Source organism: Pseudophryne corroboree, chromosome 4 (genome assembly GCF_028390025.1).
Source record: "Pseudophryne corroboree isolate aPseCor3 chromosome 4, aPseCor3.hap2, whole genome shotgun sequence".
NCBI classification, from domain to species: domain Eukaryota; kingdom Metazoa; phylum Chordata; class Amphibia; order Anura; family Myobatrachidae; genus Pseudophryne; species Pseudophryne corroboree.
Genome location: NC_086447.1, coordinates 868,372,425 through 868,387,332, shown reverse-complemented (window position 1 = coordinate 868,387,332; position 14,908 = coordinate 868,372,425). Strand labels below are relative to the sequence as shown.

The 14,908-nt window shown below is 46.1% G+C and overlaps 1 protein-coding gene across 1 annotated transcript in view; it reads right to left on the bottom strand.

Moving 5' to 3' along the window:
- The window catches only part of PTK7 (protein tyrosine kinase 7 (inactive)), a 70,711-nt gene that overhangs the window by 27,091 nt on the left and 28,712 nt on the right, over window positions 1–14,908 (bottom strand). Inside the window, exons 12-13 of the mRNA XM_063918746.1 lie at window positions 4,887–5,037; window positions 4,303–4,433 (exon numbers count right to left, since the gene is read on the bottom strand). Of these exons, the coding sequence (XP_063774816.1) occupies window positions 4,303–4,433; window positions 4,887–5,037 (282 nt within the window). The remainder of the gene's footprint in view (window positions 1–4,302; window positions 4,434–4,886; window positions 5,038–14,908) is intronic.

Here is a 14,908-nt window from a genome sequence, read left to right as displayed (position 1 = left end):
CTTTACTTTTTTGTGCCCTGTCTCCTGCGGAGCCGCTATTCCCCATGGTCCTTTCAGGAACCCCAGCATCCACTTAGGACGATAGAGAAATATGTATATGGTGGGAAAACTGCACGGGAAAAGCAATACGGGGAAGGTTATTCGTATATGTATACCCTTGGAGACAAATGTGATTCAGAATATTGTGTAATACCACACGTGCTTCCCAGTGTTCACTGAAATGTCTGTATCTTTATTATGCTGTTGAATAAAAAATTACTCTATTTAAAAAAAAAAAAAATGCTTATGGGCAGTTTCACCCAGAATTTATGCCCATTATGTATCTATATACAATGTACACATTATAACAGAGCATTCCATAGGTTGACATCTCTGCTCACACAGGCTAATCTGTGACTGCATACTGAAGCCAGATACTACAGCTGACCTGGTCAGAGAGCAGTTTCCTTCCTGCTTAGTAGATTCCTTTCCCCAGTGGTATACAACCACAATCAGCGCTCTCTTCAACTGGAGTCAAAGGGGTATATGCAATTGTGGTCGAATTCCCGAAATTGTCGAATTTCGGGTCATTTTCGACCAAAAAAAAAAATTCCCCTATGCAATCCAGTGCTTTCCGACCAAAAAACGGACTTTCAAAATTCGACTTTTTGAAATTCGAATTTTTGCAAATTCGACTTTTCTGCAATGATACAAGTGCTGCAATTCGACCAAAGCATATTCAATTCAAGTTTTGAAATTCGACAGCAGTGCTTTTAGACAGCAAATTCGTCATTTTCAATCCGCCACACTTTGGAGGGTGAAAACAAATAAAAAAATTTTAAACATGTTTTTTTTGGTGTTTTTTTTTTGGGAATAGCAGATCTATTTATATTAGAAGGGATTAGGTACTTTTTTTTTTTTTTTTTTTTGGGAGGCACAAATATTATTTATATATTTTTTAAAATATTTTTTTTATTTTTATTTTTTTTTTTATGCTGGAAGGGTAAAATCATAAAAAAAAATGGCGTGGGGTCCCCCCTCCAAAGCATAACCAGCCTCGGGCTCATTGAGCTGGTCCTGGTTCTAAAAATGCGGGGAAAAAATTGACAGGGGATCCCCCGTATTTTTAAAACCAGCACCGGGCTCTGCGCCTGGTGCTGGTGCCAAAAATACGGGGGACAAAAAGAGTAGGGGTCCCCCGTATTTTTAACACCAGCATCGGGCTCCACTAGCTGGACAGATAATGCCACAGCCGGGGGTCACTTTTATGCCGTGCCCTGCGGCCGTGGCATCAAATATCCAACTAGTCACCCCTGGCCGGGGTACCCTGGGGGAGTGGGGACCCCTTCAATCAAGGGGTCCCCCCCCCCCAGCCACCCAAGGGCCAGGGGTGAAGCCCGAGGCTGTCCCCCCCCATCCAATGGGCTGCGGATGGGGGGGCTGATAGCCTTTGTGATAATAAAAAGATATTGTTTTTTCCAATAGTACTACAAGTCCCAGCAAGCCTCCCCCGCAAGCTGGTACTTGGAGAACCACAAGTACCAGCATGCGGGAGAAAAACGGGCCCGCTGGTACCTGTAGTACTACTGGGAAAAAAATACCCAAATAAAAACAGGACACACACACCGTCGACAGTAAAACTTTATTTCATACGTCGACACACACATACTTACCTATGTTCACACGCCGACATCGGTCCTCTTCTCCATGTAGAATCCACGGATACCTGTAAAGAAAAGTTCAAAATACTCACCTCAACCATGGTCCAGAGATAAATCCACGGACTTGGCAAAATAAGAAAACGCAAATACCCGCACCAAAAACGGACTGAAAGGGGTCCCATGCTGACACATGGGACACCTTTCCACGAATGAGACCTGTCAGTGACAGCTGTCACTGACAGGTCTCTAAGCCAATCAGGAAGCGCAACTTCGTTGCGCTCACCTGATTGGCTGAGCGCTGTCTGCACTGTGACAGCGCATCGCACAGCTCCCTCCATTATATTCAATGGTGGGAACTTAGCGGCTAGCGGTGAGGTCACCCGCCGGTCAGCGGCTGACCGGCGGGTGACCCCACCGCTACCCGCAAAGTTCCCACCATTGAAAGTAATGGAGCAGCTTTGCGATGCGCTGTCACAGTACAGACAGCGGACAGCCAATCAGGTGAGCGCCACGGAAGTAGCGCTTCCTGATTGGCTGAAGGGACGTCAGTGACAGGAGTCACGTGATGTCCCGGCATTCGGGAGAAAGGGGTCTGATGTGAAAACATTGGACCCCTTTCTAGTCCGGTATGGATCGGTGTTCGGTTTGTTTTTTTGCCAAGAACGTGGATTTACCTCTGGACGTGGATGTACCTCTGGACGCTGGAAGGTGAGTATAATTTTTTCACAGGTACCCTCGGATCGTCGGCGACCGTGGCAGTCGGCGTGTCAACATAGGTAAGTATGTGTGTGTCGGCAGTATGTAATAAAGTTGTACAAGTCACGGTGTCTGTGTCCTGTTTTTATTTGGGTATTTTTTTTCCAGTAGTACTACAGGTACCAGCGGGCCCGGTTTTCTCCCGCATGCTGGTACTTGTAGTTCTCCAAGTACCAGCTTGCGGGGGAGGCTTGCTGGGACTTGTAGTACTAATGGAAAAAACAATATCTTTTTATTATCACAAAGGCTATCAGCCCCCCCATCCGCAGCCCATTGGATGGGGGGGGGACAGCCTCGGGCTTCACCCCTGGCCCTTGGGTGGCTGGGGGGGGGGGACCCCTTGATTGAAGGGGTCCCCACTCCCCCAGGGTACCCCGGCCAGGGGTGACTAGTTGGATATTTGATGCCACGGCCGCAGGGCACGGCATAAAAGTGACCCCCGGCTGTGGCATTATCTGTCCAGCTAGTGGAGCCCGATGCTGGTGTTAAAAATACGGGGGACCCCTACTCTTTTTGTCCCCCGTATTTTTGGCACCAGCATCAGGCGCAGAGCCCGGTGCTGGTTTTAAAAATACGGGGGATCCCTGGCCAATTTTTCCCCTGCATTTTTAGAACCAGGACCAGCTCAAAGAGCCCGAGGCTGGTTATGCTTTGGAGGGGGGACCCCACGCCATTTTTTTTTCGGGTTTTTCACGTTTTTTTCCCGTTTTTTAAAATCGCGGCAAAATCCGCCAAATCGGCCGATTTTCGCCCGCGATTCTGGCGAATCCGTTTTTCATTGAATATGGTGAATCCCGGCAGGCACCTGCCGGGATTCACCTGGCGAATTTGGTCGAATTAAAAAACGGCGATAATTGCCGCGAATTCGACCGCAATTGCATATACCCCATAGAAACATAGAATGTGACGGCAGATAAGAACCACTTGGCCCATCTAGTCTGCCCCTTTTTTTTTTTTATCCTTTAGGCAATCTCAACCCTTTTTGAATCTTAATTCTTTGTAAGGATATTCATATGCCTATCCCAAGCATGTTTAAATTGCTCTACTGTCTTAGCCTCTACCACCTCTGCTGGGAGGCTATTCCACTTGTCCACTACCCTTTTTGTGAAGTAAGTTTTCCTTAAATTTCCCCTGAACCTCCCCCCCTCCAGTCTCAGTGTATGTCCTTGAGTTCTAATACTTCTCTTCCTTTGAAGAATGTTTCCCTCCTGAACTTTGTTAAGACCCTTGGTATATTTGAAAGTTTCTATCATGTCCCCCCTTTCCCTTCTCTCCTCCAAACTATACATGTTAAGATCTATTAGCCTTTCCGGGTACGTTTTGTGATGTAGGCCATGCACCATTTTAGTTGCCCTTCTTTGTACACTCTCTAATGTATTTATATCCTTCTGGAGATATGGTCTCCAGAACTGGACACAGTATTCCAGATGAGTCCGCACCAATGACCTATACAGTGGCATTATTACTTCTCTTTTCCTGCTACTGATTCCTCTCCCTATGCAACCAAGCATCTGACTTGCCTTTCACATTGCTTTGTTGCATTGCTTTCCTGCCTTCAAGTCACTTGAAATAGTGACTCCTAAATCCCTTTCCTCCTCAGTAGTTTCCATTATAGTACCCTTGATACTATATTTAGCCTTTGGGTTTTTCTATGGCTGATATTTACCTTTAATACACAAGTGTCTTATTCTGCTCCAATCGGGGGCAGCTCTGAAACCATCGCGCAAGATAAAAGGTGTGTAGCCAGTGGACTCCGTCACAACCTCTCCTGCTTGCTACAGATTACACCTTTATATATAGTAATATGCGTCACCGACTACTTGTAGGAAAACGGAAGAGTAACACACAGTACAAAGACAATGAAGCGTGACAATTTCTGGGCCAGTTACCCGGCTCCTCATCTCACCTACAACGTAGAGGAAGGTGTCGCGGTGCACAATGTTGTTACACACGTTCCCAGCAATACAGGTGTATTTCCCAGAATCCTTGCTGGACACATGGTAGATAACCAGGGAGCTATTCGGCATGATCTGAATCCTAAATACAAAACAGAATATGAGCTGTTTCCATGGATTAATGAAGTTCTCAAAGCATTAACCATGATAGCGGTGCCAACAAAGACAAATAACAAACCGCACCTGTCCAACTGCAAAAAGGGGCACATTTCTTTTCCAACAATAGCTGTAGCACCAGCAGCCTCTCCACATACTATCAGCAGGGTCTACTTCAAACACAGTATACAGGTACAGGGGCTAATTCAGATCTGATCGCAGCAGCAAATTTGTTAGCTAATGGGCAAAACCATGTGCACTGCAGGTGGGGTAGATGTAACATGTGCAAAGAGAGGTAGATTTGAGTGGGGTGTGTTCAAACTGAAATCTAAATTGCAATGTAAAAATAAAGCAGCCAGTCTTTACCCTGCACAGAAACAATATAACCCTCCCAAATCTAACTCTCTCTGCACATGTTACACCTGAATACGAAGCTTACCTAGGATATGACTTGGTGCCATCCAACATGCCCTCCGGTCCTCTCCACTGAATACGCGGGACGGGATCACCGGTAGCCTGGCAGTGCAGGATCGCAGGGTTCCCATGGTAAACCGTTGTGTTCTCCGGGATAATCTTGAAGCTGATAGAGACTTGATCACAAGAAAAAAAAAAAAAAAAAGAAGTGTGTCACTTTAGGGGACGTCACTTATTATATAAAATGTCATTATTAAAACATGTCCTCTTTATCTTTACATAGATCTTTCTATGTGCAATAGGCCCTACTTCATTTCTGCCCATACGCCACACTATGTGAAAGGAAAAGGTGGGGTCACTGCTGTGCTGCAACTCATCAATGCGAGAAAGAATGTGCGTTTCCGTAACAGCAGGACTTGCAGTCTCACCCACCAGGAACAGGAGGACCGAACACTTAGGGTGGGCGCATTTGATATTAACGTAAATCTGTTATTTAATATGCAAAGTGGCTCTGTATACGAGCAGGTCAGGTCCTGCAATGTTGCTCGCAGTTTCCCATAAAGCCCAGCATGACTGACATTTGAGAGCGGCAGCGTTCCAGAAAACTGGGACATGTCAGCCCTGTTTTTTTGTTTTTTTAGGCATGCTGAAGCCAGTGGCTATACCCTTGGACGCAGGTTCACCAGCTCTAGCAGCGCGATTTCACTGGACAGCCTGAATAAACTCAGGGTTACTCAGATACAGTTGATCCAATGCTGTTTCCCGAGACGCAGCAGCAGATAAGGGAAACCTGCGCCGGGCATCTTTTTTATGCAAGATGCCTCCTGCAGCTTTGCATAATATTGCACAGCAGCTGCATACAAAGAAGCAGCAGCTGTGCATTAGCGTCCACCTCTGAATCAGCCCCTTAGTTTTGAAGTGTAGAAAAAAAAAAAAAAAAAGAAGAGACCTGCACCCAGATCTAGCGCTAGGGACCCCCAATATACAGAGAGGCCTTGATGCGGTTTGGGGGCTCATTCATACATTTGCGCAAATATATGTAACCAAGATCCCTGAATTCTAATATTGTGTAGGATTTACATTTGGTTACTGATGTCATTCAGGGTGCTGGGGGAAACAAAATGCTTTTTTTCTTACTTAGAAATACCCCTCTCTTGCAAGCACCTGAATGATATCATTAAGCATCTACCACTATATATGTCTGTTGTGAGAGGCAGAGAGGTTCCTGCATTAGGAGGAGGTGCAGACCCTGACATGCCATATGGAGCATTATGGGGTTACTCCAAGGTAGGTAGCTCTTAGCTTAGCTATTAAGTAAAGAGCCATTATCATGTGGCTTCTTCCTGGTTAACCATAGACCCAGATTGGGGTAATGGAGGTGTGGGGTGTGGTGCCTCTGGACTGGCTGAGCTGGATGGCTTTAGTGTGGCATACCTTTACATTCCATTAACACTTATCAATTTCTTTAACACTATTTCTCAATTTTAATTACAAAAATGAGATGTATCACTTTCTTTATAGCTTTGGCTTCCTAACACTGATTTATTAACACTATAGTTTTTTCACTGGTATGCTGCCCTGGGCTTTCTGGCTTATGATGATTTTTGGGGTGCCACACCCTACACCTAGATATAGCGCTAGGGTCCCCAAATATACAGAGAGGCCTTGACGCGGCTTTGGGGCTTATTCATACATTTGCGCAAATATATGTAACAGAGATCTCTGAATTCTAATAATGTGTGGGATTTAAATCTGGTTACTATCATCATTCAGGGTGCTGGGGGAAACAAAAATACCTTTTTATTAATGCATCAGACGCGTTCTGAATTAATCTACACAAATGACCGGAAATGTGGAACATGCGAGTGAAAGGCTGCACATCTGCTGAGCTTTGGCTATGAGAACAAATACGGTGTAGACCATATGCCTATTAGGAAGCATGTCACATAGTATAGGGCAGGTACAAGTACACGCTGATGCGGACGAGTTGGCGCTTATGCTGCCACTGCCTTCGAGTACTGTACGCCCAATTTACTCTGCACCGCAACACTGAGTGTAGCTTTGAAGACCAGATACCCCATGTTACTTATGCATTCAGCTTACACATGGGCTAGAAGTCACTGGACCATCAGCACTGCAAATTCACATCACGGATCCCTGTGTAGTTATTAGTACAAACAGAGAAACCTTCCCATTGAGGAAACATACAGATTTGGGAACCCCAGCTTACTGTGTATCATGTTCACACCTAATTTTAGATGATGCATAGCTTCCTGTGACTAGAGCTAGCCACTGATGCATTAATATTTAATATCCCAGTCCAGACTTGGAGGCACCAGGGTAGAGAGCCACCTTATCAGCCACCAACCGCAACCCCAGCAGTGAATGCAATGTTGGACAGTGTAACAACCCCTGCCAGTCTATATGTAAAAAAATATATATTTATATAGGGGCAGAACAGACCTATGTAAAAAGAGTGCTAGCTTGAACATCTGAACTAGTTTTAAGCACCACCAGGGAGGGTTAGGTTTAGGGGGCCACTGGGGAAAGGCTTCTCATGTTGGGATTCTGAACACCGGCACCACAAAAGCCAGCATTTCAACCCCAACCCAAATAATGCACCTACAGGTTTGTCATTTAATTACTAGAAATATGTATATATCATAAACACAAAATAAGTCCGATAGAAACAATTACACGCCAATATATAACTTCCTTGTATAATAGATATTGATGTTTTCTAAAGGGCAATTTTATCAATCGTGTCCATATTCATGGAAGTATTAGAATCATAAAATAGTAGAAATAGCTTGAAATACGGGCGTGGCCTACCTACAGACTGGAGTGGTTGCATATGCCTGCAGCTCCGCTACTTGACAGTGGTTTCAGTGCCTCCATCACTCTCCCCGTGGCCCAGTCTCACCACACAGGGTCCGGCTGGTCCCCTCCCCCGCCCCGATCATCTTGCCGGCCCCACAAACGCCCCGTCTCCCGGGATCCGGTCGTGGCCTACCATGCCATCGCAGGCTGAGGTTGCGGCTGCTGCCACGGGGCTCTCCGCTGCTGCCGTTGGGGGCAGTGTCTAGGCTGGAGGCTCGAGGGAGGTGTATTGCTGCCGCTGGCCGGCCTACGCGACGGATCCGACGAGCTGTGGCCTGCATCTGGGAGGAGGCTGGGATCTCGATTACTGCCAGAGCCCGGACTGGAAGTGGATCGCGGCAGGCCCGTGCTGCATGTGGCTGGCTGAACGCGTCTATGCCTCCTGGTTACGTCCTGTCTGCTCCCTCCAAGCTGTTCTGGACCAGTGGTGGTGAGTCTGTGCACCAGGGCTGCAGCTCAGGGAAACTCACGGGGCTTCTCTGGTGCCCTGTCCCGACTTACCCCTGTGTGTGCCTGCTGGGCCTTGAGGTTTGTGCTAGCCCCTCTGGTAATGGGTAGTGTCCCCACCACTATTTCTTTTATACCTGGCTGTGCAATTCGTGAGCTGCCATAGGGTGTCTAGCTGCAGTGAAGATAAAGTGACACCTTCCTAACACCAGAACCGCAACCCTGTTTACAGATATATCTCCTCTATTCTGTGGCTGTGTGTCTACCTGCTATATTTGGATATACTCTTCTCCTGCTCTGAGTTAATCATATGGTACCACCATTTGTTTCACTCCTGCATTATTATATTATCCTGCCTTGGTGCTCCATCTCCTGGTCGTTCAGTCTTGTTACACCTAAGACTTGCTCCAGTTTCATTTGATGCTGTCATATTAAAGAATGATCAGTTAACCTTACTGGGTCCAAGCTTGGGGGTTTCACGCTTTTTGTTTCTATTCGCAACTTAATGGAATTTTGACCCCGACTGTCTTCGCTCAACTCCGGTAATTCTTTGTGCTGTATTTCCGGGACTTTTATACACCATGCCCAAATAAAAAAAAATCTGCTCCCCCTGCGGATCTTTCAACGTTTAGATCTAAAATGACGCCTGGCTCTTCTAAACAAATACCTACTTCTCAATCTGCTCCTGCCTCCAAATCTGAGGAAGAAACGCGCGTTTTAGATTTTTCTATGAAGGACTGTATTTCTTCTATTCTACATGAGATGAAATCGCTGAAACAAGCTTGTCATTCAGAGATTCACAAAGCTATATCGGGTCTCAAGTAAGAAATTTCTGATCTTGGTGCATGCACTAATGTCGTTGAACAGAAAATGGATGAAGTGATCCATTTCCAGTAAGAGATGGAATGTTCTGTTTATGTCATGCAGGAGGACATCTATCTCCTCCAAGATCAGCAGGAGGCTACAGATAATCGTGCAAGACGTAATAACTTACGTATTAAAAATATCCCTGAGTCGGTAGAACCCCCCCCAATTGGAAGATTTCATAATTCGCTTTTTTCAAGATCTTCTATCTGACACTTCGTCTGATCATTTTCTTCTGGAAAGGGCCCATCGCTTCTTGAGACAAAAACCTCCACCTACGTCCCCACCAAGAGATGTTGTTTTAAGGTGCCATTATTTCAAGACCAAAGAAAAAGTTCTGGCTGCGTCTCGCGACAAGGACTCTTGCCTATTTGAAACGTATAATCTGCTGGTATTTCAAGACTTATCTCCTATTACTCTCAAAAGACGTTTCTACCTGAAAGACTATACCCAAATCTGCTATAGATGGGGTTACCCCTTCGCCCTGATAGTACAACATGACGGGAAGAGGCGGTTGGCAAGATCTAGGGAAGAGGCTCACCAGCTTCTCTTGGACCTCAACCTCTCTCCCCCGGTGACAGGTGCACCTTCACCCTCACTAGCTGCGTCAAGAACCCAACGTCCCCCCGGATCTCCGCTGCCGCAGAGAGCACCTCGCCGTCTTTGGACGACAGTACCAGCTAAAATCTCCTGCAGACGTAGCCCTCGCTGAGCTTATTACAGATAACTTTTAGGGTTATTGCTTATAACGGTTTCATATGGTTGATTGTATTTTAGAGGTTCTATGTCTACCTGAGCTGAGCTTCTATAGTTGAGTTTACACTTATATTATTCATGTACCCTACGTATTCTCCTTACTGTGTGACGGTCTTCACCGCCACGCCCTCCATTCGACCGTTATGGTCGGTTTTGAGCATGAGGAGGCTCCTTCCTCCTCAATTGCCCCATATGGGTGCTCGAACACATGGACCCGTGCTGTTAGTGCATTGGGTCTTTGGCTTAGATTACTTTTTCTTTTATTGTGTTATCTTTCTTCTTTCTTTCTTTTTCCCACTGCCTTTTGCTTTCCTCCTTCTTACTACCTTTTTCTTCCTTTAGCCTCGGTGGAGGGGTCCCACATGTGATTTTAGAGGTGACTTAAGCTTGCTCTTGTATATACTAATATGTCGATTAAAGTCATAACCTACAATGTGAAGGGTCTAAATAGCCCTCAAAAACAAAAACAAATTATTCCTCTTTCTGAAACAAGCTGGGGGAGACCTAGTATTCCTACAGGAGACGCATTTCAGAGGCACTTCACATCCCGAATTACGTTCTAAACGTTACCCGGTAGTTACACATGCATGTGACCATCATCATAAAAAACGTGGTGTTGCTATACTGATCCCAGCTCATTTGCACTGGGAGTCGGATAAACTTGTTAAAGATAAAAGGGGTAGATTCCTTATCATAGTGGCCAAACTTAATAGTATTCCCGTTACTTTGATTAATGTATATGCCCCAAATGTTAATCAAGCCTCTTTGGATTCTAAAACTGCCCAGTACAGGAAAGGCAATATCTTGATGGCAGGAGATTTTAATTCAATTCTTCACCATAGATTAGACCGCTATCATTCCCTACCTTCTTCTCAGTCTCAAGCTAGCAATCGAAACTCTAAAGCTCTATTGTCTTTACTCAAAAACCATTTGTTGTTCGATTCCTGGAGAGTTCTCGATCCCTTAGCTAAAGATTATACTTTTTTCTCCCCTTTACACAACCTTTATACGAGAATTTACATGATTATGGTTAGTAGAGACTTAGGGGTATATGCAATTGCGGTCGAATTCGCGGCAATTATCGCCGTTTTTTAATTCGACCAAATTCGCCAGGTGAATCCCGGCAGGTGCCTGCCGGGATTCACCATATTCAATGAAAAACGGATTCGCCAGAATCGCGGGCGAAAATCGGCCGATTTGGCGGATTTTGCCGCGATTTTAAAAAACGGGAAAAAACGTGAAAAACCCGAAAAAAAAATGGCGTGGGGTCCCCCCTCCAAAGCATAACCAGCCTCGGGCTCTTTGAGCTGGTCCTGGTTCTAAAAATGCAGGGGAAAAATTGGCCAGGGATCCCCCGTATTTTTAAAACCAGCACCGGGCTCTGCGCCTGATGCTGGTGCCAAAAATACGGGGGACAAAAAGAGTAGGGGTCCCCCGTATTTTTAACACCAGCATCGGGCTCCACTAGCTGGACAGATAATGCCACAGCCGGGGGTCACTTTTATGCCGTGCCCTGCGGCCGTGGCATCAAATATCCAACTAGTCACCCCTGGCCGGGGTACCCTGGGGGAGTGGGGACCCCTTCAATCAAGGGGTCCCCCCCCCCCCAGCCACCCAAGGGCCAGGGGTGAAGCCCGAGGCTGTCCCCCCCCATCCAATGGGCTGCGGATGGGGGGGCTGATAGCCTTTGTGATAATAAAAAGATATTGTTTTTTCCATTAGTACTACAAGTCCCAGCAAGCCTCCCCCGCAAGCTGGTACTTGGAGAACCACAAGTACCAGCATGCGGGAGAAAAACGGGCCCGCTGGTACCTGTAGTACTACTGGAAAAAAAATACCCAAATAAAAACAGGACACAGACACCGTGACTTGTACAACTTTATTACATACTGCCGACACACACATACTTACCTATGTTGACACGCCGACTGCCACGGTCGCCGACGATCCGAGGGTACCTGTGAAAAAATTATACTCACCTTCCAGCGTCCAGAGGTACATCCACGTCCAGAGGTAAATCCACGTTCTTGGCAAAAAAACAAACCGAACACCGATCCATACCGGACTAGAAAGGGGTCCAATGTTTTCACATAAGACCCCTTTCTCCCGAATGCCGGGACATCACGTGACTCCTGTCACTGACGTCCCTTCAGCCAATCAGGAAGCGCTACTTCCGTGGCGCTCACCTGATTGGCTGTCCGCTGTCTGTACTGTGACAGCGCATCGCAAAGCCGCTCCATTACTTTCAATGGTGGGAACTTTGCGGGTAGCGGTGGGGTCACCCGCCGGTCAGCCGCTGACCGGCGGGTGACCTCACCGCTAGCCGCTAAGTTCCCACCATTGAATATAATGGAGGGAGCTGTGCGATGCGCTGTCACAGTGCAGACAGCGCTCAGCCAATCAGGTGAGCGCAACGAAGTTGCGCTTCCTGATTGGCTTAGAGACCTGTCAGTGACAGCTGTCACTGACAGGTCTCATTCGTGGAAAGGTGTCCCATGTGTCAGCATGGGACCCCTTTCAGTCCGTTTTTGGTGCGGGTATTTGCGTTTTCTTATTTTGCCAAGTCCGTGGATTTATCTCTGGACCATGGTTGAGGTGAGTATTTTGAACTTTTCTTTACAGGTATCCGTGGATTCTACATGGAGAAGAGGACCGATGTCGGCGTGTGAACATAGGTAAGTATGTGTGTGTCGACGTATGAAATAAAGTTTTACTGTCGACGGTGTGTGTGTCCTGTTTTTATTTGGGTATTTTTTTCCCAGTAGTACTACAGGTACCAGCGGGCCCGTTTTTCTCCCGCATGCTGGTACTTGTGGTTCTCCAAGTACCAGCTTGCGGGGGAGGCTTGCTGGGACTTGTAGTACTATTGGAAAAAACAATATCTTTTTATTATCACAAAGGCTATCAGCCCCCCCATCCGCAGCCCATTGGATGGGGGGGGACAGCCTCGGGCTTCACCCCTGGCCCTTGGGTGGCTGGGGGGGGGGACCCCTTGATTGAAGGGGTCCCCACTCCCCCAGGGTACCCCGGCCAGGGGTGACTAGTTGGATATTTAATGCCACGGCCGCAGGGCACGGCATAAAAGTGACCCCCGGCTGTGGCATTATCTGTCCAGCTAGTGGAGCCCGATGCTGGTGTTAAAAATACGGGGGACCCCTACTCTTTTTGTCCCCCGTATTTTTGGCACCAGCACCAGGCGCAGAGCCCGGTGCTGGTTTTAAAAATACGGGGGATCCCCTGTCAATTTTTCCCCCGCATTTTTAGAACCAGGACCAGCTCAATGAGCCCGAGGCTGGTTATGCTTTGGAGGGGGGACCCCACGCCATTTTTTTTTATGATTTTACCCTTCCAGCATAAATAAAAAAAAAAAAAATAATAATATTTTAAAAAATATATAAATAATATTTGTGCCTCCCAAAAAAAAAAAAAAAAAGTACCTAATCCCTTCTAATATAAATAGATCTGCTATTCCCAAAAAAAAAACACCAAAAAAAACATGTTTAAATTTTTTTTATTTGTTTTCACCCTCCAAAGTGTGGCGGATTGAAAATGACGAATTTGCTGTCTAAAAGCACTGCTGTCGAATTTCAAAACTTGAATTGAATATGCTTTGGTCGAATTGCAGCACTTGTATCATTGCAGAAAAGTCGAATTTGCAAAAATTCGAATTTCAAAAAGTCGAATTTTGAAAGTCCGTTTTTTGGTCGGAAAGCACTGGATTGCATAGGGGAATTTTTTTTTTTTGTCGAAAATGACCCGAAATTCGACAATTTCGGGAATTCGACCACAATTGCATATACCCCTTATCCTCTAAAATCCAAAAATAGGATTTTGGTAATTACCAGATAAATCCTTTTCTTTGAATCCACAGGGGGCACTGGAGTACTCTTGGGATATGGACGGGCGTTAGCAAGACAAGCACTAAATATTTAAATTAGTAACTCTCCTCCCCTCCATACTCCCATAGTACCTCAGTGTTTTTTTACTGAGCCGAATAGGAGCGATAGAGAAGATTAACAATGGAGAATTACATATAACATTATAACATAACGGACAACAATGAAGTTGACACATAACGTAACGGACAACTAAACAGTTGACACAATCGATATAACCTGAACATTTGTACAAGTCAGTGAATATGTGTTACCATAAAATCCACTGAACTTACCACAATAAAGGCAAAAACTGCTCTGGGTGGGCGTCCAGTGCCCCCTGTGGATTCAAAGAAAAGGATTTGTCTGGTAAGTACCAAAATCCTATTTTCTTCTTCATCCACTAGGGGTCACTGGAGTACTCTTGGGACGTACCAAAGTTTCCCCCTTGGGCGGGAGAGCTGTTTGGCACCTGTAACACTAGACGGCCAAAGCTAGATGCTGATGCCGCAAACGTATCAAACTTGTAAAAGCGCACAAACGTGTGCACTGATGACCATGTAGCCACCTGGTAAAGCTGCGTCATAGAGGCCCCACGACCAGCTGCCCATGATGTTCCCACAGAACGTGTGGAATGAGCCGAAACGGATGCCGGTGGCTGTAGCCTGGCATGAAGATAAGCCGGACGTATAGTCTGCTTAATTCATCTGGATAAGGTCTGCTTGGAAGCTGGCCAACCCATCTTGGCAGCATCAGAGAGAACAAACAATGTATCCGTTTTACTAACTGTAGACATTCGGGCTACATAAACGCGTAGTGCGCATACCACATCCAAAGTAGCTTAAGTTCCTGAACCTTCTGATAATAGGATTTTAATACCTACCGGTAAATCCTTTTCTATGAGTCCGTAGAGGATGTTGGGGACACCAAAAGAACCATGGGATATAGACGGGATCTGCAGGAGACATGGGTACTTTAAGACTTTCAAAGGGGCGTGACCTGGCTCCTCCCTCCATATCCCTCCCCAGACTCAGTTTGGAACTGTGCCCGGAGAGACAGACATTTCGAGGAAAGGAATTAACAAACAAGGTGAGCAGTATACCAGCTCACGCCATAAACATGGCGAATAACATGGCATTCAACTGAACACATGCCAACGGACATGAACAAAATTCACCAACAAGCTGAAGAAACCATAACACAACCTGTGTGTAACCAGAACTAA